Raw genomic sequence first — 24,234 nt, 5'->3', positions numbered from 1 at the left:
AATGACGTTTTCATTTTTACACTTTCATCCAACTATGTTGTTATAAAAGAGTTTGAACTTAAGTAGTTGTCGTGATATCTAAACTCTTGTGTGACAACGCCTTATTAAACAAGTGTTGACAAAAATTTAAGTATATCAAATGCAAAATTCATAACACTCCAGCCAAAAAGATATGGTATAACACTTGACATCAATATCCCTAAAATTAGACACCACAAAATCATATGGCATTTTTATGCATCTAGAGTGCCCATATGGTTGAAAATGATCAACATAATAGCAGAAGACATGAAGCTCCCTAGGCGTTGCTCTGTACAAGAAAGACATCTCATCATTGAGTACAACACTCCAGCCAAAAATAGGCCCTTCAGAGCAGGAAGGCCAGCGGCCTCCAGAATCATTGATTGTCTTGCCTGTGGTCATCGTGTTGGTTATCATCAGGTTCACCATCCACTCCATCCTCGTAAGTAACCCACGGCAGCATTGACTCAAACAAGACAGCTAATGCATTCCTATTTGCAACACCACGAGGAGCATGGCCATTGCCAGGCAGATTAGCAAATTGGTTCTCATCCTGCATACCCTCCATCATCCTTGGAACACCCATAAATTGTTGCAGATTTTCTCGAGGAATCGATGAAAGTGAATCAGAGAACTCGGATACCAACAAATGTCCATACCTAACAAACAAGAAAGTGTAAGCAAGTTTGTCAAACTCTCAAGTTAACTAATGAACTCTTACGAACTATTTCAGATAGAGAAAATGTGTTAACTCACCATCAAACTATTTTTTGGATAAACTCAGGTAAACTCTTTAAATTCGTGCAAACTCGCATAAACTCTCGACTCAAGAAGCAAGTTTGAAATCATATGTAATTACCCACCCCACCCCCTGGTGCCCCTGACCCCACAACTTTTGTGTTTTACTATGACTCAAATGATCTGAAGAAATCAACTCATTTTTACGAATTTATGTACAATCTGATCATTTTATGTAGTTTAATTTAATCTTGTTTAGAACTGTAACAATTTATTATTGTGGTTTGCTACTTTGCTTTATTATGAAGTTGAAATGTTGAATTACTGTCATGTTAAGAGTATTATGTTATGCATATATGTCATTAATAGATTTTATATTATATTTTATAATAGGTAAAATTATTACGCGTTTACGAGTCGAGTCTACATAAACTCCAACTTCGAGTGTAAGTTGTATTGCTTAAATATCAAGAGTTAAAACTTATATATCACACATAAGCAAATGAAATGCTTACAAAATTTCACAACAAAAAAGATTCATCGGATCATCATGCTACTTTCTTCTTTTCCTTAATTCTCTCTCTTTTTTAATTAAATGACATGATTAGCTTAAATAGTTTTTATTCTATGCAACTTCAATACTTCACACAATTATTCTTCAGTTACATTGTTATCAGCACATTGCTGCAAGTTATTAATCATAATTTCAATTGTTCAACTACCAAATGCTCATTCCAAATTGAAATCAATTTTACTAAGTTTTGAAGACAATAAAGCTAGATGGTTTATAAAACAGCATACTTAAGTATTTGAAGCCTTTTCAGATTCAGATTCACTTCTACTGAATATGCCACCAAAGCAAACACGCAAAATTAAGCTAAAACAACAATATATAAATAAATAAATAATCACTTACTCATTTTTCTCAGATGAAAATGCTTCTTTTCTGACACAAGCCCAATCCTTAAGTTCACTTTTATTACTTTCAAGTGTTTCAATCACTAGTTTTGCAGCACCACTAAGCAGTTTTTGCAGATCAGGAAGCCTCCATATAAGATAATTTCTCTCAACATATATATTAATCAAGTGATCTTGAGATGGAATTCCTGTTTGATCTGACCAGAAAAAAGCATGCTTGAGAATATCTGTCCATGTGCGATCTTTCAATGGTACTTTTGCGACTAGCTTCTTTATGACTGAAGGATGAAGCATCAATGCTTGTTTCATAAGATCAGATGAAGAAGCCTTTTCAGCATCCATACAATCATCTTTGCAGGCCTCACGCTCAAGGTAAAACCGACAAATGGCAAGGGAATAAGAGAAGTTTGGAAACAACCAAATGGAGTTATCACTTTTATATTCTTCAGAAAACTTCTCCAGCCATGCATACTCCTCAGCCCTTAAAGCAAAGTAGTCAATGCAGAAAATAGCCCCCATGGGATCATCAGAATCTAGCGAAAGCAACAATTTGCAGACCTCTAAGGCAGATCTATGACAGCCACGCCTGTCCAAGTTTTTCATGTGGGTGAAAAGAGCTGTGAATATAGGTTTGTTTGTATCATGTTTGAACTTCAGCCGGCAATTTCCCTGCAATGGATTGAACATGGGATGCCATGCACATTCAAGGGCATATAGACACCTGGCAATAGCATCTGCAGACATCTGTTGTTCACCCAATACCGCAAAATATTCTGCCATTGTTAGAAGGGAATCTATATGATAAGGATGGTGCTGTAATATGCTCGCTATGCCATTTATGTCATTAATTGCTTTGGCAGCTTCAAATGCTCTCTGAGATTGGGAGTAGGATGGCGAGTGTACATATCTACATTGAAAAAATACCCAATAAGGGAAAATGAACAGAAGTTAAAAGGATTACAAAAGGATGCAATTATTATTATTATTATGATGATGATGATGATGATGATTCACACATCTCAATATTTTTAACTATAAAGGCTAAAATGTGAAAGCAGATACCAAGTACAAAAGGCATATTCAATTCTTAACTTCGCAAATAAACCACAAAATCATATACCAGCCAGGTTGAGAACCTCAGACCCCTTTCTCCAGTCCCATTGTGAAGAGCGGATTGACAATTTCCGCTAATCCAAAGGTCATTGACAATAAAAATGAACAATAATAAAAGCACAAAGTAATGGACTCAATTATGCATGCTCCAAGTAAAATGAAAGAAACATCAAGAATTGAAAGGCAGAGAGAGTGAGAGAGAGAGTCAGTAATGAAAGTAATCAATAATTAGGCAAAGGTAGGTAATTTTTCTAGGCTATATCTGTAATCCACATAATTTGCCCCCTCTTCTCTCTATTTTCATAACTTGGGTGACTTTGATAGTTTTGATTTGTCTCAAAATATTAGTCACTTGACAATATGAAGAAACCACTAATTGTTATTTTCCAATAATACCCTTGTTTATTGTTATATCACCTACCCAAACATCAATCCATTCACAACTACAATCCAACTCATTTAATAAGGGAATTTTAGTCAAAGAAAACAACTTTAAATTAGTAATTAGTGTAGCTAATAATTTTTTAAAGATGATGTATGCATGTTTTATATTTTATTTTTCCCACCAACAGACATAGCATCTTTTTTATGTGTTTATTTTCATACTTACATGTTTATAATTCATTGGTAGCGCACTTCACACACATTTGAAGACTGAACAAGAATGACCTTTAGTTCCTTACCTGAAATAGTTATATCCATTTTTTATCTCCAAAAATTGCATGGACAAAGAATCATCACAGCGGAGCCAACTGTCTGATGGAGTGACAAGAACACTCTTTTTAAGATTATAATGTACACGCCCCCTCACCCCTCGCATCTGCCTAGAACTGCCCACTTGATTGCTACTCACAAATGATTTCACAACCTTAGATCCAAATATTCTTCTCAGCTCATTTTCTGCATTCAAACATTTAGGATCCACTTGCAATATGGAGGCTGCTTGCTGTTTAACAGATTTATTTTTGTCTTTGGTAGAAACAGGTTGCTCAGCTGAAGAGTTGACATTCAGAGATAAATTTTCTAGAATCAAGTCCAATTCTTTATCTTCTCCCGTTTTATTCGCAACAGCACTATCCTTGTTCTTCTTCTTTTTCTTTTTCTTCGATTTTGGGTTTGATGTAGAAACCTCAGCAGTAGGTTTCAATGAAGATGACTCCTCTTCATCATCATAACTCGCCAACCTTTCATTGGTGGACATCAACTCATCTCCCTGCAGCCAAAACAGACACATTGAGTAACAACTAACAAGCATACTCCTCAATCTCTACCTTCTTTTGTACAAACAACAATCCAAGCATCAATTTTAGGCTAAACATCCAAGAAATTTTTCTAGTAATAAATCAATACAACACTGTGACCCTGTTTGGATAAACTTCTCAATAAGCACTTATAAGAGAAAAAAAATAAAAATAAAAAATGAATTGAACTTCTTCCATGATCTAAATCAACTTATGCAGTTAACATTTGTAGAAGCTCCTCTCACCTAACTGGTGAAAAGTTTAATCAACTTAGAGTCTGTACCATTTTTAATACAAAATGGTGAGACATTTAATCAAGAAAAAAGAAGAACAGCAAGAAAAGCTATATCCAACCTAAATTCAAATTCCCATAGTTTTTTAATCTATTGTCAAATACAAAGGCAAACCTACAATTTCTAGCTTATCCAATTCCCTTTGGTGCATGATAGCAACAGAAAAACAAGACCCGCATGGAAAATTCAAAAGGGTAAAAAAGGTAATGCTTCATGAATTCAAGAGATTAAATCAAAACCAGAAAGGTGGGGTTTTTAAAAAACCTGGTTTTCGGGCTCAGAATCGTTGTCGTTGAGGAGGTCGAAGGGGTTGATGGAGGAACGAGTGATGGGTTCAGAATCGTTCTCTTCTTCTTCTTCTTCTTCTTCTCCGCTCACGTGTTGCGGAAGGTGATGCTGTTCGTTCAGAACCTTCTTCATCAATCGAGCCGACATCGTTTTCGTTGTTCGAACTGAACCACTTTCAGAGCAATTCAGGGGTGCCCAGAAAGAGAAAATCGAGGATGGTTCCCTCAAATTCAATCGCGAGAAACAGAGAACAAATTCGAAGGAAAGAAAGAAGAAAACAGCGTTGGTGCTAACTCATTTCATTTCATTTCTGTCATTCATGGGTGTCTCACATTCACATCTGTATAAGAGAAGGAAGGAAGTGGCTCACAACACAAAGTGGCCCAATTGCTAGTTGACCTCATGGGCTTCCTACAAGCGTGAACCCATTTTTGTTGTAAAGAGATGGGGATCCAGTTGTGTCACATGAACCTTGGACCAAGCACAGAGTGAGTCACACAAGGATTACATCTTGGGGCAATATCTCTTTTCTTCTTTCTCTTTTTTTTTTCAATCACTAGACTAACATTATATCTTCCTCTTCATAAAACCTACATGACTACATTGTATTTGTTTGAATGAAATTACGTTTAAATTTATCAAGCAAAGTATCACATAAGAATCATGTAAATAAATTAAAAAAAATGATTGAAAAAGAAGACATCATTTAAGTGTCCAATCAAGTTTTTTGAGTTGTTAAATAAGTAGTTGTAGGCTTAATTTGTTTTTATAATGCTAATGACAAAAAAAACATAAAACAACAACAACAAGGGAATTCAACTGGTTATGGGACTGGAATGATTGGTGAAGGAACATGGTAAGAAAGAAAAAAAAAAGGAGGACAAAGGAAAATTAAGAGAACAAGCATTAATAACATTATATTTATATATCTTTTTTTTTATCTTCCCTATCTTTTTTTTCTCTTTCCACAATATGGATATCATTTGGCAGCTGAAGTTATTCAGGAACTAACAATAGCACACGGTTAATTATTACTTTGTTTTGTACACACCTATTTGTTTTATTTGAGAGAACGTAAGAGGATTTTACTTCTCATCTCCGTTGTTTTTAATTTTTATATATAGATAGACATAGAAGAGGTGAATACTGTACCTGCTTTTGTCCATGGCACATGCAATTCTTGTATTCATTTCTTCTTCATTTGTACGTATGAATTTTCAAATGTTTGGTTCAAATAATTAAGGACTTTTGGAGTGATGAAGAAGAGAATTAATTAGGTTTTCCAAGTTTGTAAGTGTAACCATAATTATAAATTTTGGTTGAGTTGCTTTGTGCTCTTTCCAGCTGCTCTTTTACTATCTCTGTCTGTGCTTCTTCCAACTATGAAAGCACTTTGGTTGAATTATTCGGAGGAATTATAGTAAAAGGAATCTGAGAAGGAAGGACAAGGAAGTCTGGCGTCTTTTGACGATCTTTTGAGTTTCTTTTTTAATGTAGAGTAAAGGCCCAAAAAAAAAAGTTTATTTTGTTTCATTTATTTAAGTGGAAAATGTCAAATAGTTACAAAATATTGAGAGAAAAAATAGAAGAAAAATCATTGTAATTTTCGCACACCTATCAAAGAGTATTTTTCATATCGTAATTGTGGATTCATTCACTGTTGGATCGGGTTGAGTTTTGGAAATACTTCAAATTGTCTGATTGGATAGTCAAAATGGTATCTAGAGAGGAAGATAAGTGTTCTGCATTCTTTATTATACATTTTAGGGTTTCATCTTCTTGTTTCTCTATTGTAAGCATTGTTTTTCTAGTTTAGTTTGACTGTTTGTAGTAGCACGTTTCAATATCTTGTATGTTCTTGATTTGTGTTCTTGATTTCTATTTTATCCTTTATATTTTATTAGTGTTCCTCACAGTCTTACAAGTTTAGAAGAATTTATTTTCGTTATCTATTCTCTGCTATTAAGTTTATTATTATGTTAACATGTTTTTTCCATCAAGAAGATGTTGTAAGATCTGAATGTTTTAGCTGAATCAGGAGTTAATATTAATGTCACACACCTACTTTTTTAATGCAAGCTACAATTAATAAAACAAGCAAATAGTTAATTACATGTAGTATACTATATTAATAGTAAGACCATATAATTTGACAAATCTTGAGAATTGGATTACCTGCCCCAACTAAATATACTAACATTATAATATAATTGTCATCCCACTTGTAGTTTAATTTAATTAATATGAAGATTTCAATCAATTCCATGAGTGTCTCCTATGTCATGATCCATCCACCTGCCGTTAATTATAGGATTATTTGCAAGGACTAAGAAAATTCTTAAAAGCACAACTTCGTTTGGTATTTTAGTGGGGCCCTCAAACATTCCCTTGGGGCAAGTGGAAACTATTTCTTCCACTGGTAGGGTCAATGGTTTGGCTTTACATATGGACAATTCATTAGCTACTAATTATGTTTTTATTTTTATCTTGTTATGTTGTGTTTTTTCACTTTGAGGGAGCTCGGTTGGGGGACAAAATACCTTTCCTCATATGTTGGCCTTCTTCTTACGCCAACCTCTTAATTATTCCTTTTCTTCTTCTTAGTCTCAGGGTATAAATTCATCTTTGAAAATGAAAATGTTTTTTTTGTCCACGATTGATAACCGATCTTGAAACAGATGACATAAATCAGTTATAAAAGTATCAGAGCAGTTTATACTTTAGAGCACAAATACAGTCCGCTAAATATAATTAATTAAAAACTCAAGATGTATTAAAATAACAATTAAAGGACATAAAAGTCTTCATCGAAATTATTTGATGTCAACGGATAAATAATGATAATTTCTAAAGCAAATTATATTAACACTCTCAAAGTATTGCATAGCACTCTAATTTTTTAACATTTACATCGATGCTTTTTATAGGAGTACATGATATAATGTTCTTGAGTAATACCGTGGTGTCAATATATAGATATTATTAGCGTAATATTTTTTTAAAAAAATTAAGAGATTAGTGGAAGGATAAATAAGAGGTACACGATATAATAATGCTCACTTGTTTTGTTTTAGTCCCTATATAAGTAATTTTTTTTACGTTTTAATTCCTATAAACTCCTCTTAAAAAATTCCTATGTACTCCTCTCCCCTTTCTTCTCTTGTCCCTTGTCCATTTCCTTCTTTTCTTTTCTTTTTTCTCATCAATATCTACTTCCTCACTTTATTTTAAGGGTTGTTTCTTTTAGATCCTCCTACACTAACTAATTCTCATTTACCCTAAATTGAAGAGTAGCTGAAGTTGCATAATTTAGACGCACTTCTTGGACAATATGAGGTAGCTTGTGAGTAGCTTTTCGTGTTAACAGTCCTTTTAGTTGCAATAATTTGTTGCATCATTATGATCTTGTTGTATAAACATTTCAGAAACATGAAAGTTGTTATTTAATTCATTTTTTAGATCACAATGCTTTTGCCAGGTTTCATTGCCAAAATTCTCCTCCGACAACAATGTGTGGTGGAAGCATTTTGATTCTTAGATTTCTAACAATTTAACAACCATAAAAAACTTAAACGGTTTTTCACGGTCAATTTCAATTTTGTGGTAGTCATAAAAAACGATGTAGTATGACCTCACCGTTGTGAGGAGTACCAATAAAAATTACTACTCAAACTATCTTGTCTTGTCCAATAAGCACATTTGAACTATGGAATCTCAACATTCTCAAATTTAGAGTCTATGAAAATTAAATTAATGTAAAAGCATTTTAAAAAATGAATGAAACAAACATCAATCACATGTTAACACCATATCATCCACTATTAATGACATTATTTTTTTATGGCAAGAACCAAAACAAAATTGATAGTACTTGCATATATATATATATATATATATATATAGCATCATTTTATTCTCTAAAAAAATAAAAAGGCAGATCAAATTAATCTTTTAAAAGTAAGTGGATAAATTTGAATGAAGGAGGGAAGAAAAATGGAATATAAAAATTTCTTGCGGCTAGTATGAGACCAACCACAGAATTTCTTCGATTACATGTGGAACTGTTTTTTTTATAAATAAAAAATCAAAATAATTACGTCTAGAAAAAACAGATATTTTTTGCTCTTATAACAATCTCAAAATAAGCCTTGCATTTTCATGCAGAATCTGATATCAAGCATCAAATATTTATATTTGGCCAAAATGCATTCAGATCCAATTTTTCATAACAGTAAAATTAATATAATGAAAAAAAATTGCTAATTATTGTAAAAGAAACTTAACTCAAGTAAAACTACGATTATATGACAACTTTAAAAAAATAAAATAAAAAAGAATGCTTAAAATTCCAACGTAGTGTGACTTGTGGTTTTCAAGTTTCCACAACACCATTCAACTTGTCTCTCACGCCGCAAAGTCTTCACCATTTGACTCCTCAAATTTCAGGTGACGTCTAATGTAAGTATTCAATTTATGCTTTTATGAGTTATAAAAAAGAAGGACTATTATTTCCAAAAGAAAAAGTTAATACCAACGGAAAGGATCATCATTGTACATCTCACAGTTCTAAGTCATCAAATAAAGGAAAAAAGACTAGAAAAGAAATGTACATTTTAAAAGCACCGATATGTCAGATACATATACTTCTCTACTGTACAGAAATAACTCAACATATTTATTTGTTTAATAATACTTTTAGAAGCAGCTTAAAAAGCAGTTGGCAACAAAACATTACTTGAGTATCCTTCCAATTCTGCCTTCTATACAAATGTGTGACCTTTTTTTCCAGAACAAAAGGACAAGAAGAGGCTCTTGAGCAGGTAAGGAGTGGTAACCAAGTGTCATGGCCACAGCAACATTTCACTTATCAGCATTGATTCTAAATATCCTGACCTTGTGCATGTGGGGGAACTTTGCAACAACCAGCACAATCACTGCAACAGTGTTGAATAAGAACATTGGATTCTGATAGTCTGTTGTGTGTGAGGCTATCAAGTACCTGACAATCACCAAAAGTACAAAAAAGAAACACAGTAAATAACTACTGAGTTTTAAAATTCTAACTATACTCTACTCTATCTACCCTTCAAAATATAGAAAATTTCTTCGAAATATCAAGTATTGTGGTGCTTCTCATCTTCAAGATACAATTACAAGATTAGTTGTCTAGTTGCGTATTGATATTAAACCTTATTCTGTTAAGAAGTCTTAATTTTGATATTAACTATGAGTACGTTATTTAATTATGTTTGGTTATTATTATTCATATATGTTTTTAAATAATTTTTAGAAGTATGTGAGCTTTTACTACTTCGAGAGTTTAGTTTTACCTAAGGTCTCAAGTTAGACAACCTTACAACAACTACACAAGCCCTTCCCCACTAAGTAGGGCAGCTACGGATTAAACAAAATCATTGTGTTATGTCAATAACTAAATCCTCAGCAAATCCATTTTTTTCTCACATGGTCAAACCACCTTAGGTGAGATTCTACTATATTTTCCTCAGTAGATGTTGGCCCTAAACACATTCATTCATGATCCCATCTTGTCATGATTTTCCGCTCATCCACTGTAACAATCTTATCTTTGCAACACTAAGCTTATGCTCTTTTTGACTCTCTATAACCCATCATTTAACAAAACACAACACTGAGTTAAACACCAGTGCAGTAAAAAAATTCTTAACACTTAGACAGTTTCCATAAGAATCTGAATCATGGCAAAGCTGCTGACATACAAATCCTCTAGCTGAAGCCCAAATCATTTCCATAAATAGTACCTCCTGCTTTTGAACTTCTCAGTTGAAAAACAAGATGGATGTACCCTTTTAGGGCACTTTTGGAAATGATTAATTCTTGGAAAATAACTGTTTTTGCCCACTCAAAAGCTCTCCAGGAAGCTAAACACTTAAAAACCTCCCTAAAAAAAAACTTCAAAATAAATTGAACTAAATGTACACTTGATCTGGATCAGTTGTGATAAACTCCATGGATTTTGGTAACACTAAGAAGGAAACAGCTCTAGGCAACGTTTTCTATATAAATATAAACTGCTCACTGGAGTATTTGGCATGTAAAATGCAGTCATTTTCAAGAATATCTTCAGGCAAAAAAATCTGCTATTGTAAATTAACTTTTTTTTTTCTGCCTCTCTGGTGCTTACTACACTGTCTTTCTGAGGGTTCTGTTTTAACTTGTTTAAACTTATTTTCTATGTTTATCTTCTGTGCCTTCGTTAAGGAGGATTTCTTATCCTGCCATGTAATTTTATTTTTTTTCATTTTAGATTTGGTTCCTCTAAAGTGAAGGGGGCCTTTAGAGAGAAAAACGTACATAATAGATCATGAACATACATAATAGACCATGTTAAAACTTAATTCACTAATTTTCCAATAAATAGCTATAGTTCTACTCTCTAAAAATGCACCCCTAGTTTCAAAGGAAATGGCTTAATAATGTTTAGATCAAACATTATTTCTTCCATTAAAGCAATTTTATGGGAAAACTAACCAAGAATCAAGGTAGCTAATGAGTTTCCCATACCATGAAGAATAGAAACCTCCACATCTTAAGCTAACTTATATTTGTTTCATATAATTCATTTAGCAAACATTACTACTCATTTGAAAAGTCACTAGGGCTTCTTAAATTATATTTGCATCCTAATACTTTTATGCATACACTTCCAATAAAAGTCTTGGACATCCATAACAGCCATTTTATAGGTCGTAACTTTAGGCACACAATACTAACTTCAAATCACTTTATAAGTTCCCCACACCAGCAGCCCATGTAAATAGTAACAGGATGGAAACTGTCCTTAAAAAAATCGTTATCAGTTATCACTTTCTCACTCTATCATTTACAACCTATCGAAACAACATTTAGTATTAGCTACCCAATTGATTTACAACCTGTCTAGATAATATCTTACGATATGAATGAAATATATATTAGAGCTACATATGATTTGGCTTCTTTGGACCATAATTACTAGGTTTACACTTTCATTCCAAATAGCTAATAAAATCCTTACTCTTCCTGAAATAAATGTCACTCAAGGGCAGTGGGAAACAAATCTTGATTTCAGACACAATCCAACGACAGAAGTTGTTCAGGAAGGCCACAGTTAATACAGATCATAAGGTGCAGAAATTTTCAAATGTAGCCATTTTAGTTTGCTTTTTCTTATATTTCCTTTTTCTTATTAAAACAGATTCCCGTTTTCTAGTAATTACTTGTGGAATTGTGATAATAGAATTGTCGTGAAGCATACAGATATAAGTCTTCCAAGTATCGTGAACTTCTAAATAAACAACAGAGTTACAAAATGCATGCAACTTATTAAGCTACATCACAGCTGAGTGGTATTTTCTGTTCATGTTAACACACATGCTCACACATAATGAGAGAAAAGGAAGTCTAATTCAATAAATAGTCAATACAATACCCAAAAAAAAATGTTTTGGAAAAAAAATCTATTAAATTGGATAATAGTTGTCAATTCCAAAAAAACAGTACAGAGAGTGGTCAACCCTGAACATGCTATGGCAGGATAGAGGGATGGCCGACATTTTAACCAATTAAAATAATATAAAAAAAATTAGGGTAGGAATTAGAACAAGACAGTGAGATAAAAGACATGCTTTAGATAGATTGAAAAACAGAACAACAAAGACAGAACAGAGCACAGCAGCAAAGGTCACAGTTGGCCAGAAACAGCCACAGGTTCACCAGAAAATGGCCAGAGGTCAGGGATAACTGGAAACTAAGGAGAACAGAGCTGCAGAGGTTAGGGAAGGCCAAAATTTGTCGTAGATATAAGAAGTGTTGTTAGAGAAGGGTCAGTATTTGTTGGAAAGGAGAACAATGGGTGCCACTTCATAACAGAGTGCAAGAATGTGACCGAGAAAGTAAGGTTTTCAGTTCTGATTCAAAGGTGGGGGCAAAATCCTGAATTCACACAATAGCCCTAAATGGTGATTATTAATAATGAAAATAGGTGTTTTGCAACCCACTCCAATAACACTGGCTCCATCTGTGATTTTCAGCAATTTTGTCCACACTACCACAGCCGCAATGGCTTCTACCTCAGACTGTGATGCTATTCAATTTTTGTAGCATGCTCCAAGTCGCTCCGCAACACAATTCTGCAATAGTGCCACTGCCACTAATTGGCACTATTGACAAATATTAATTGGATAAGTTGTGATTAATGGTTTCCACACATGAATACAACATTCATTTGCAAGTCTAGCACCAAAAAGAAGTTAAGATCCAAAAAAAGAGTATAAAATGCATACCAACAATGGCATACATTTGTTCACACCAGTGATTTAGTGTAGACCATATTTAAATGAATACTGTTAACGTTTATATAACAAGGGTGCACACACATTCATAGACCCTATGACATCACCAGAAGCAGATACCTTTGTATATAAACATGATGGCAAGCAAATTAGAGAACTTACAGCACCAAAGGAACAACTGTGAGAAACTTCCTGTTACGAGTAAGCTGCTTTCCATTGTCTACCTGCTCCCACCAAGTCAATCTATTGTAGATCCCTTGGTCCTCTGCAAACGGAGTTCCTTTCTTCCAGTGAAAAAAGTCATATGTTACCTGATGGACACAACATAATCAATTAAGCCATGTAGAGAAGTTAAATTATTTTAACATCCATTAACAATATTTACAAACAAAATATTAATTTATAACCTGACTCAATCATTCAATTTTGCTTGAAAATAAAAAGGAAAAAAATGTCCTGCCCATCACTTCATGAAGTAATAAATGAGCAAAAATGGATTCTCTAAGTATTACATTAATATGTCCATTCCATTCCAAACCTACTGTTTGAAAATTATTTGATGATAAGAAATATAAGGTTCTATGAGAAAGCACTATCAAATGAACTATACTTTTAGAAATGGCCACACCTTAAAAGAGACCATGAAAATTGAACCGTCATACTTCTAGAGTCAAACAGAGGAAAAGTAAGAGCAAAAATTTTGAATATTGCATACAAGATAAAAACTGTGCGAGTACAGTAAAATAAAAGCAAATCTAGTTCAAGATTCACAACAATTAATTGAATCAAGAGAGGAAACAAATATGTAAAGGACTCCTCTGTACTGTGGAATTTCCCAGAACCCCATTCGCCTTCTTTTAAAATTTCAGAAACAGTTGGCACTCCACCTTCACAATAAGACACAAAATAAACTTATGGACAGCAATTTGGAGCAAAGCCAGATCACCATCAAAATCATCTGCAGGTAAAGAGATTAAGAGACACACAGGAAACCTTGTACATTTCCAAGCGAATTCTCTAATAGCATCAACATCTTCCTAAACTAAGAGAGGCAAATAATGGTTTAAGAAGAGACTACAACGAGTAAAGACCAAACTGTGCTTATGTATCTTGTAGAGTTGGGGCCGTGGAGAGGATACATCTGATATAGTAAACATTTATTAAAGATAGTTAAGAACATGGTGGGGCCATGGAGATGGGAAAGAGAAATCAATTATGTAATATTCTAATAACTAAATATTTACTTTGGCTTTACACTATATCCACAAAGTACATATATTTTTAATAAGCGTGTATATTTACTCCAAAGCTTCCCTTGAGTGGCGCATCACATTCCCATCCTCATTCCTCATTCCTCATTCCTCATTCCAAATGACTAACTTCCAAGTCACATGAGAATAAAAGCAAGATTATTGCAGAGTAACTAACTTCCAGGCCATGAGATAACATGAACAAGATTATAGAGCAGACACAACAAATTGCTGGCCACCCTCAATCCTTGACAATAGGAAACTAAGGTAAAATAGTAAAATATAGGATGATAGGAATACTAATCACTTTCAATTCCAGATTTTGATTTTATGAGATGACCAAGGTACCTCCAATTTGTACATGCCTTATGATAACTCCCACCCCACCCCCCTTTAAAACCATTTATCAAGCCCACATAGAATAACAACTCCAATACTAAACAACCGCCAAATGACACAATAAATTATCATCCCATTTTTTCTCCAGGTCAAGCACAATTAAATTCCTTCTATCGAAGATAAAGATCACATTCTTCCAAGATTCAACACAAACAACACGGGCATATAACCTAAAAAGCCTTAAACTGCAAGGTTTACAAAAGGTGACCAAATCAACAAATCAAAGACACCCAGAACTCAAATTCAATTTTTTTTTTTGTAAAAAGGCAAAAATTAAATTAAATGATAGGAAGCAAGAGAAAGAGGGATACAGCAAAGTGTGCGAGATTAACGATGGTCCAAGCGATGCCAGGAGAACAACCGAAGACAGAGAGTACGAGGATCCAAGAAAAGAAAAGGATGAGGATGTAACTGGTCCAAACGCCAGGGTACGTGAACCAATCCGTGTTCCTGTTCAGATCCGCCGGTGGCACCGCCTTCACGTACAGTTTTGCCATCAATCAGTTCCGAAGATTATACCCTTTTAACCAAAATCCCCAATTTCGCGATCCCAGATGCTCAAGTTTCGACCTTTCAAATTCCTTCGATGATTACTATCGTTGGGGCTTCTTGTTTTTCGATGGGGGCTGAAATTTCCAAAAACCAGAAACACACCCTCCTCTCTTCTCTCTTTCTCTCTCTCTCTCTTCTTCTTTTTCTTTTTCTCTCTCATTGCCAGCATAGTTTCTGTTAAATTCTGGTTTTTTGTTCTCTTTTTATTAAAGGATTGTTTGACCAATCATATATTTTTTTATATACTATTTTAATATGCTTTTTTCAATTAGTTAAAATTTGATTAAATCTCTGTATTAGATAAGTTTGTGAAGCACTGTTATAGTAGTGGTGGAATTTAAAAAAAATATATCAAATATTTTTTTTAAAATAAAGTTACTGTGACCTTAGTCTCTAAAATTACAATTAAAAAATATCAAATATTTTTTTAAAAAATAAATTTATTTTAAAAAAATTAAAAAATAATTTTTAAGAAGCAGATAAAATTTTCTTAATGAAAAAAAATATTATTTTATAAAAATAATTTTAAAAAATACATAAAAATATAAAATTATTTATGTTATTTAAAAAATATTTTTTAAAAAAAATTTAAGCAAACAAACTCGTAATCTTTAACAGAGTTAACAAAAGAGACTAGTATGACTAATTTTAATTTTAAGAACTTATTTGAATTTTAAAAAATGATCAACATCATATGTAGTTAGAGTATTTGACTTTTGGTAACACTCTGAGGTATCCTCATTTTTTCACAAACTTTGATCCCTTATATATTATAATAGTGTCTCACAAGTTTAAGGATTAAAATAAAGATTTAATTATTAAAATTTGTTGAATTATAATCTCAAGAGCAAGATTCATTAAATAAAAACTGAAACCCACAAATTTTTTTTTCGTGAGTGTTTTTTTTTTTTTGAATTGCACTGAGAAGAGGAATTAAAAGTCTTTACGAAAATAAATTTGAGCTATATCAATTTTTACAGCTTCACAATAAAGTTAGGAACGAAATGAAAGACATGAAAATTTATAAAACAAATAGAGTGTTGATAGTAATTTTCTTACAAATTTATATCACCATTTCTCATATAATATATCACACTAAAAATATAAAATAAAATTGGTTTATAAATCCCAATTTAACTGCTAGCACTTTACTTCACCAGTTCAACTCAACAGATAATTTTGCTGTAATTTGATTGGAAATAGAGATGAAAACATCCAAACGCAGCATTATCGTTTTGAGGCAATACATTTCATCAAATGCCCGCAACTAGAATAACTAAAGACAAATTTATAGAAAAATAAAAGTGATATCAATAACTAATAGATAGCAATCCGCAAGAAATAACAATTTGACACGATTCTTAGATTTATTTTGAAGCTGTTATAAAAAATGTGTTTGGATGTAAGATAAGATTGTGATAGATAAAAATGGTTCAGGTGTGATAGAATCAGTTGTTAATTACAATATTTTAAACTTTATTGTTTATATTAAAGTTGATAAAAGGTGATCCATTTTTTACTTTGCCTTATCAATTAGTACTAATCTTTACCATTAACTTTTGTTATGCAAGTTGGTAAAGTAAATTTGATTAACCCATAATTTATAAACATATATTATAAGGAAAAAAAAGTGAAAAAGTCAGCTTAAATATTTTATCCTAGTTGAAAATAATTACGCAATGATACAACATTTCCATTAACAAACACATCCTAAGAAGAAGTAATAAAAAATATATTTCAAAATTTCATTAAGTCAACAAAAACTACCTTAATAAATCTATAATTAAATATATTGTTTGTGTAGACTGAGACAACTCAAACTAAAATGGTAGTGGTCAATCATAAAAAAAATTAAATTATCTAGTAATTATACATCATCAATTTTTATATGGAATATTTATGATTTGATGTTCCAATTCACTAATTTCATTAATAATATATTAAAATATGAAACATCTTTCTTATATGTCATAAAAATAATTAATAATTATTTATACTAATTTTCAACAATTTTATTTTTAATGTATATTAACAAATAGTCATTAAAAAAATTCATTTTCCATCTCGTTATGAAATATAGTCTTATTACTAAAATATTAACTATAAAACATAAGATTATAAATATTTTTATTTCATTTATTAAGGTTTGGCTTTTGTCTCTCGTCAATATCACACCCATGATTATGTTGATCCTTATCGTGTGTTTCTATAATTTGAAAACACCAACCATTTACTATCAATCTAATGATATTTGTGTTATTTGATATTTAAAAAACAAAAACTCTTCCCATTACAAGAAAACAAAGTTTAACAATTAGATATTACCAAAATCATAAAAAATACAAAGAATGATTATATACATGAAATATAATATTTAAAATAAGAAGGTAAAAAAATTTATTGCATGGTTCTTTACCATATATAGTCTAGTCCTTTATGTGTGTTTTGAACACTCTGAATTTCTTATGCTGATGTGCATTACGAATATTTTCATGTCAAAGGTGGAAGTCATGTTGGACTTTTTAATAGATTCTAAACTCTAAGTAAATCGGTATATTTTCAGTTTATTATTAAGTCAACGAGTTAGCAAGTTAAAAAAAAATTAAACCAAAATATAAATAATTTTTTATTAATTTTTGTTTGTTTAGCATTCAACATACCTTCATTTAGTGTGTTATTATAAAATACAAAATTCTCATCTCTAATAATATCAAACCCTCAGAATGATATACCATTATTACAACGTCAACAAGTTATTATTATCTAGTAGTAATGTATTGTTACTAAACTATTTAAATATTTAGAACTTTATGATTTACTATTTTATTTTATTATATTGTTGAAATGTTTAATTAGTATGTTATTTATAGATATTTTGTTATTATTTTTATATAAAGTAGATTCTTACAAGTCTAAGAACTGAGTCCACGAGTTGAATTTATGAAACTCTCATCAGTCATACGACAAATCTCAAATTTGATAATCTTGATGATTATAATTTATATTTGCTGTATTATAGACACATTGATCCAGAATTTAATCCAAAGCAATTGTGGCATTTCAACATTTTATTTCTCTTTTCTCATTGTAAATATTAATGATACAATAATCACTAGCGACAAGTCGTGTATTGAAATTGAATGGATTATCGAAGTTTTAACGTGTTAATGTAAAGGATATCTAAGAAACTTTAAAACGGTTAATAACACGTTTTCCAAATTTTTTTTTTTCTATGGGTCGAAAATTATTGAAAATCAGCCGGAAGACTTGTTAAATAGGAAGTAAATTTTTCCAACTTTTTTTTATTTTTCCGCAGATAATATGTTGCTAACTTTTCTCCTCACTGAGATCAAACCCACAGCAAATCAAGATTTTTTCACACTTGACCAAAATGACAAACAAAAATCACTTAAAGTATGTTTGAATATAAAATTTTAACTGAAAAAAGTAATTTATCAGAGAATTTGGATTTCTGTAATCTAAAATTGATTGTTTGGATGTTTTTTTTTAAAGAATTTAAAATTTTAGAATTTTAAAACAGAATTTTAAACAACTAAAAATATGAATTTCAATTTCCTTCTAAGAAGTGAGAAATTGAAATTTTCTTCTTACCGTTTTCTTCAACAAATACCGTATGAGATTCTGGAACATTGATCGAGTCTGAATGTAAAGGAACATGTATAACTAACACATCAATCATATCTTTTTTTTCCATTCATTTTTTTTCACCCTCATAATTTTAACTTTTTTTTATTCAAACACAAAATTTTGAAAATAAAAGAATTTCAATTGAAGTATTTGAAATTCTTAAAATTTGAAATTTCTCAGAATTTTAAATTTCATCATCCAAACACACTCTTAGTCTCCGAAAGTCTAAGATAAAACACCACTTTTCTCAATTTATTGTTTTGAAAAATATTAATAATTTGAGAAAATATAAACTGATAAAATGATGCATATCAATATTAGACTAAATTTTTTGAGAATAACATATCTATAATTAATTAAATTTTATTAAAAAATAAGGGGATCTAAAAAAGATGTTGGGCCAATTTGGGTAGATTAAGTATTCTCATTTGATAATTTTAATTTGAACACGATAATTTTTCACTGACTTTGTTTAATATCAATTTCTTTTCATTTTTCCTTGAAGCAAAATGGTGATAACCAGAAAATTGGCGTAGTCATTTGTGAAATAATGATGTGTGCATTCATTATTAATCTGGAAATGACTGCGATTTACATTGACAAAATTTATCTATGTACTTTTCATTAATATGAATGATGCTGAATTTCTAGCATTATTCCTCGCTAGCCAACCCTATGTATTGAATGGAATTGGTTTGTTATCGGTTGAATTCGATTGAGATGCATTTTCAAGTTAATTTAAATTAATATTTAAATTTAGGAACAGATATAGTGTTAGAAAACTCAATAAAGTTATTATATATAATAACATGTAATTAGATCACATGCTACTATATTTTAATTAAATTAATTTTCAAATAAATTTCAAACCATTCATATAACTGTTTGCAATTCGTGAGAAACTTCAATTTTGTAAGTAAAAATGAGATCAAGATAAATAGATAAGAAAATTTGGTTATAACAATTAAAAAAATAAATAATGAAGTTTGAGTAAGCATTAGGTAAAACACTAAAATGTACATTAAAGTATTAAACAATAATAAAACATATGATAGTAAATACATAGGACCCCTTCCACGCGTTCTGTTCTATGTTCCCCTGATATCCGAAAAACTGTTTTGGTTTGATTTCATTTCCGAATACTTCATTCATCACTGTGAGTCTGTAACTGTTCTGTTCATCCCTACCTATCGGATTTTCAGCCACATTCTTCTTATTCCTGAATATACACCCAAATTCCACTTTCCTATCCTAGGGTCACCATCACCATGAGAGCCAAATTGCTCGTGTTCCCATTACGTGGCAGGAACTGGTGCTTCTCCAGAACCATCGATCATTCTCTTCTCTCCGCTTCCCATGCTTCCTCTCAATCATCCCCTTCAACCCTCAAAGGCTTATGGACCAACATCAACGTCCGTGATAAACCCCTTAACGCCAAAGCCGAGCTCTTTGTCGATTACATCGCCAACAAGGTCACATTTTCTCCTTTTCTCTTTCTGTGTATCTCTTTTTTTTTTTTTTAATCTCTTTTTTTTCTTGTGGGTCGTAGATGAATAGCGTTTGGATTGGCTTGGAGAAAGCGCCGGAGGGGTCCTTCAAGAATAAGATTCATGGGTTATTTTTTGTTTTTTGTTTTGTTGTTCAGTGGTAAAGTTGTTTATTTCTTGATTTCGAGTTTTTTTGCAGGTTGGGCTTGCGGCTCTTGTCGCGGGTTAAGCCCTCGGAGATATTTTTGAAGTCTATATCGAAGGAAATCACTAGTGTTGAAATCATCTATCCATCAAGGTTGGTGCTGGACTTTGTTTAGATGTGTAACATGTGTTGTTTGTTTTAAGTTTTACTTTTGTTCCTGTCGCTAGGTCATGTCTCCGAGAAAGGAGACCTAGCTCAGAACCATTCTAAGTGTAAAGTACAATCTGTCCCCCCTTCTAGGTCTATAATGGGTTATGTAGTAACGTCATTTTTGGGCTGAGTCGATCGACATCTGGGTTCAACTTTCATTTTACCATTGAATTGAAATGAAATGTGTCCTCTCTCTTCTTGTTGGTCTTTGGCTTGCTTGTTTGTTTGTGGTTACTATATTTAACGGTTCAATTCTTGCAATTCCTTGATATTTTTAATGTGGACAATGGAGCAGTGTGAAATGAGAGATTAAATTATGTCTGCTTTCCATCTAGGGGCTTTTCCTGGTTGTTTTACCTTCAATCTTGAATTTAAATATGAAAATATTATAGGTTGAGAGAACCAATTTTCTTTAGTGTAATTGTGTATAAATTTTATGTGGAAACATGATGTGAATGAAGAAGAAGAAAAGTTAGCATTATGGATAGTTTTGCTTTTCTTTTTTCAACCTTGTATATCGATAACATTAACAATATATTTTCAGTTTGAATGCTCAACTTGTTCGTCGAAGACTGAGACATATTGCTGTGAGGTAATGTGCCGGAAAACATCATTTTTGTGTTAACCTGGATTGTATTACTGCTTCATGTGATTTAATTTTAAGTGTTACTATTCAGGGGAGCAATTATCCACAGGAAATACTTCTATGGTTCAGTTTTGTTAATCCCATTGAGTGCAGCATGTGGCGTAAGTGTGTTAAGTTAATGTTAACTATCAATATATTATTGACTTTACCTTTTTTCTTTAATATGTAATTCATTCTTGTTTTGTCAATTGATATCCATATCTTTTTACCTTGCAGATTTTACCTTTGCCTAATGTCCCGTTCTTCTGGGTTTTATTTCGCACTTATTCTCACTGGAGAGCCCTGCAGGTTCGTTCTATTGCTAACTTTGCTGTCACAAGGACTTCCTCCTGTTGATGTCTTCTCCCTATAGATTTATTCCTGTAGGTTCGGAGTTTGCATCTTGACTATTAATTCTCTTATTTGTTTCATATAATTTTGTTTAGGGAAGTGAGAAATTGCTCCAACTAGTCTCAGATGGCAACAAAACTTCAAACACTTACACACAAACTGAGCATAAGAACTCTAAAAGTCAAAGCCATAGTTCGAATGAACCCTGTTGGGTGAGTATTTACATATTGTGTTTTAGTATTAATAGATGTTGGGATGTGAAAGTGATTTCAAAGGTGGGTTGAACACAATCTTACAAGTAGGCACCAATTATAAGTTGGATTGCTTGGTTTTTTGGTAGAGTTGCTTGGTTTTTTTGGTAGAGGTGAGGGTGTTTGGGATGGGGTGACGAGGTGAATGCCTATACACAAATTGTGGATCATGATTATCATAATAGTTTATTATTTAAACTTAAAAAATAATTTTTTGATATTTAAACTATGCTAAATTTACTTTGTTTAACTACATTTGGTTTTTTTTTCTTTTTTTTTTCTGATAAATATGTATGAATCAGGTGTTGAAGCCCTCCAAAGAACTAGATAATCTTGTCCGTCTAGAAGGTCTTAGTCAACATGCTATCGTAAACATTTGCAAGATCTATGACTTGAACACCAAAGATGTTATAAAATACCAGAAGTCTATTTTTTAATGTTTTGTAATGCAATAAGTTTTGGAATTTTCTATTCAATCCACTTCCTTCACATTTTCATAAATGTTAACCCATATTTTTTGGTTGTTATTAACTTATTCATCAATTTATGCTACTTGTGAATATCTTTGTTTTTCGAATACTGTAATAAGCATTTTTTTGTACGATTTTGATCCAACTACATAAATGATCCAACCCAAATTATCCGGATTAGTCTGGGTCGATTTGGATTCATGATTTTACACAACTTACTAAATAAAAAATAATTTTATGATAATTGCAGTTTAATAAATTATAATATCTAATTTTAGATTAAATTTCTTTACTAACTATACAAAAAAGATAAAAATTTATTTATTGAATAAAAAATCAGATTATTTTACAAATAAATATATAATATCATATTAATTTTTTAATTTGTAATAAAATTAGGGGGCTAAACTACTTCAATCCAAAGTGAGTCTGCCTCAGAGTAGATTTATAGAAATATTTTATGTGATATTTTCAGTTCATATGAAATTTATGAAAAAACAATCCAATAGTATAGAACTTCATGTAATTCCTATTCATGATACTTTTAATTGAAAATTACATGATTTTACCTTGGTTTGTCAATGTACAAAACATGAGCAAGAGAATAAGATAACATTTGAATACAAAAATGTGATTTTGCAGGGTAAGGACCGAAAATAAAAGAAACACATGATATAATGTTTGACTTGATCTAACACAATACAATTGGTGTTGGAGACCTAATTAAGGTGGAGAAAATAAAATAGATATTTGGACTTTTTACTTCGAAATCCGCTAAGGAATGTATAATAACTCACCTGTTGAATCAACTAGCCTCGAAAATAGATGGCGCTAAAGTGCGTGACCTATACCCGGTCGTCGGGGGCGCGGCGGTTATTGCAAAACCCTAAAAAAAGTATCTCAAAAAAATATTATAAGTTACTAAAAAATAATTTTTCACTCAACACTATTACTAAGGTCAAACAAGTTTTACAACTAATATAAAAGTTAAAGTTGAACCGAAAGACCTTGTCATTTGTATTGAGTTTAAGCTTCTTTCATTAATTTGTTTGAGTTTTAGTATTTTAAAATTATGTTTGAGTTTTTTAGTAATAGACCTTGATAGTTTTTAGGTCTATAGTATAATAGAGTAAATGTTGATCTTATAATTAGTTTTGACTAATTTTGGAATGAAGTTTTGTGAGAAAGACTCTTTCTTGGTTTTTAAGAACACCCTTGATTCATATCTTTGGATTTTTTAATTGATAAATCTTCCTCTCAACTTATCAATTCTTTTGAATTGCAGTGTTGTTCTATCATTTCTTACATCAATTCATTTTTACCTTTTGATTACTATACTTTTCTTGAAAAATTACCTAAAAACATTCAAGAACAGAATGCAAAAATACAAGTTCTAACCCTTTGTTTAATGATAAAACCACTCTATGGATCACAAATTCAGCATCTCATTAAATGTTTCTTTAGTCCATTTTTATTAAAAATAAATAAACCTCCCAATCAACCCAAAACTAATCTGAGAATTTTTATTTATGAAAAATGATTATTTTTTTAAGATTGAGGAACTAAATAAATAAATTGAAATTTAAGAAATAATGAATAAAATTATTCCTCTCAACTTCAATTCTTTTGAATTGTAGTGTTGTTCTATCATTTCTTTACATCAATTCATTTTTACCTTTTGATTATTATATTTTTCTTGAAAAATTACCTAAAAACATTCAAGGGAAGAATGCAAAAATACAAGTTCTAACCCTTTGTTTGATGATAAAACCTCTTTATGGATCACAAGTTCAGCATCTCACTAAATGTTTATTTAGTTCATTTTTATTAAAAATAAGTAAACCTCCCAATCAACCCAAAACTAATCCGAGAATTTTTATTTATGAAAAATAATTATTTTTTTAAGATTGAGGAACTAAATA

General features: G+C 31.5%; 3 protein-coding genes across 3 annotated transcripts; 1 reads left to right on the top strand and 2 right to left on the bottom strand.

Moving 5' to 3' along the window:
* Positions 1-86: 86 nt before the first annotated feature.
* Positions 87-5,250, bottom strand: LOC114390338 (transcription factor 25-like). Its single transcript, XM_028351040.1, has 4 exons — positions 4,589-5,250; positions 3,474-4,003; positions 1,676-2,584; positions 87-680 (listed from the first exon to the last, which is right to left on the bottom strand). The coding sequence occupies exons 1-4, from the start codon at positions 4,757-4,759 to the stop codon at positions 398-400; spliced, it is 1,893 nt and encodes a 630-aa protein (XP_028206841.1). The 5' UTR covers positions 4,760-5,250; the 3' UTR covers positions 87-397.
* Positions 5,251-9,136: 3,886 nt separating this feature from the next.
* Positions 9,137-15,303, bottom strand: LOC114390838 (ORM1-like protein 3). Its single transcript, XM_028351734.1, has 3 exons — positions 14,885-15,303; positions 13,087-13,235; positions 9,137-9,611 (listed from the first exon to the last, which is right to left on the bottom strand). The coding sequence occupies exons 1-3, from the start codon at positions 15,068-15,070 to the stop codon at positions 9,473-9,475; spliced, it is 474 nt and encodes a 157-aa protein (XP_028207535.1). The 5' UTR covers positions 15,071-15,303; the 3' UTR covers positions 9,137-9,472.
* Positions 15,304-19,854: 4,551 nt separating this feature from the next.
* LOC114389655 (uncharacterized protein C23H3.12c-like) lies at positions 19,855-22,402 on the top strand. Its single transcript, XM_028350381.1, has 8 exons — positions 19,855-20,245; positions 20,323-20,387; positions 20,460-20,558; positions 21,160-21,207; positions 21,293-21,362; positions 21,478-21,549; positions 21,687-21,803; positions 22,145-22,402. The coding sequence occupies exons 1-8, from the start codon at positions 20,042-20,044 to the stop codon at positions 22,277-22,279; spliced, it is 810 nt and encodes a 269-aa protein (XP_028206182.1). The 5' UTR covers positions 19,855-20,041; the 3' UTR covers positions 22,280-22,402.
* Positions 22,403-24,234: the final 1,832 nt, after the last annotated feature.

The sequence above is a fragment of the Glycine soja genome, chromosome 16 (genome assembly GCF_004193775.1).
Source record: "Glycine soja cultivar W05 chromosome 16, ASM419377v2, whole genome shotgun sequence".
Lineage (NCBI taxonomy): Eukaryota > Viridiplantae > Streptophyta > Magnoliopsida > Fabales > Fabaceae > Glycine > Glycine soja.
This window is presented reverse-complemented; position numbering and strand designations above follow the sequence as displayed.

Bases quoted from the DNA above. Each gene is read 5' to 3' on its own strand.
- LOC114389655 (XM_028350381.1), top strand. From the start codon at position 20,042: ATGAGAGCCAAATTGCTCGTGTTCCCATTACGTGGCAGGAACTGGTGC. The intron at 20,388-20,459 runs GTTATTTTTTGT...GTTTTTTTGCAG, and splicing joins TTCAAGAATAAGATTCATGG to GTTGGGCTTGCGGCTCTTGT. The intron at 21,363-21,477 runs GTAAGTGTGTTA...TTTACCTTGCAG, and splicing joins CATTGAGTGCAGCATGTGGC to ATTTTACCTTTGCCTAATGT.
- LOC114390838 (XM_028351734.1), bottom strand. From the start codon at position 15,070: ATGGCAAAACTGTACGTGAAGGCGGTGCCACCGGCGGATCTGAACAGG. The intron at 13,236-14,884 runs GTATCCCTCTTT...TGTGTCCATCAG, and splicing joins TTAATCTCGCACACTTTGCT to GTAACATATGACTTTTTTCA. The intron at 9,612-13,086 runs GTAAGTTCTCTA...GGTGATTGTCAG, and splicing joins ACAGTTGTTCCTTTGGTGCT to GTACTTGATAGCCTCACACA.
- LOC114390338 (XM_028351040.1), bottom strand. From the start codon at position 4,759: ATGTCGGCTCGATTGATGAAGAAGGTTCTGAACGAACAGCATCACCTT. The intron at 2,585-3,473 runs GTAAGGAACTAA...TTTTCAATGTAG, and splicing joins AATGGATATAACTATTTCAG to ATATGTACACTCGCCATCCT. The intron at 681-1,675 runs GTAAGTGATTAT...CTTGTTTGTTAG, and splicing joins TTTTCATCTGAGAAAAATGA to GTATGGACATTTGTTGGTAT.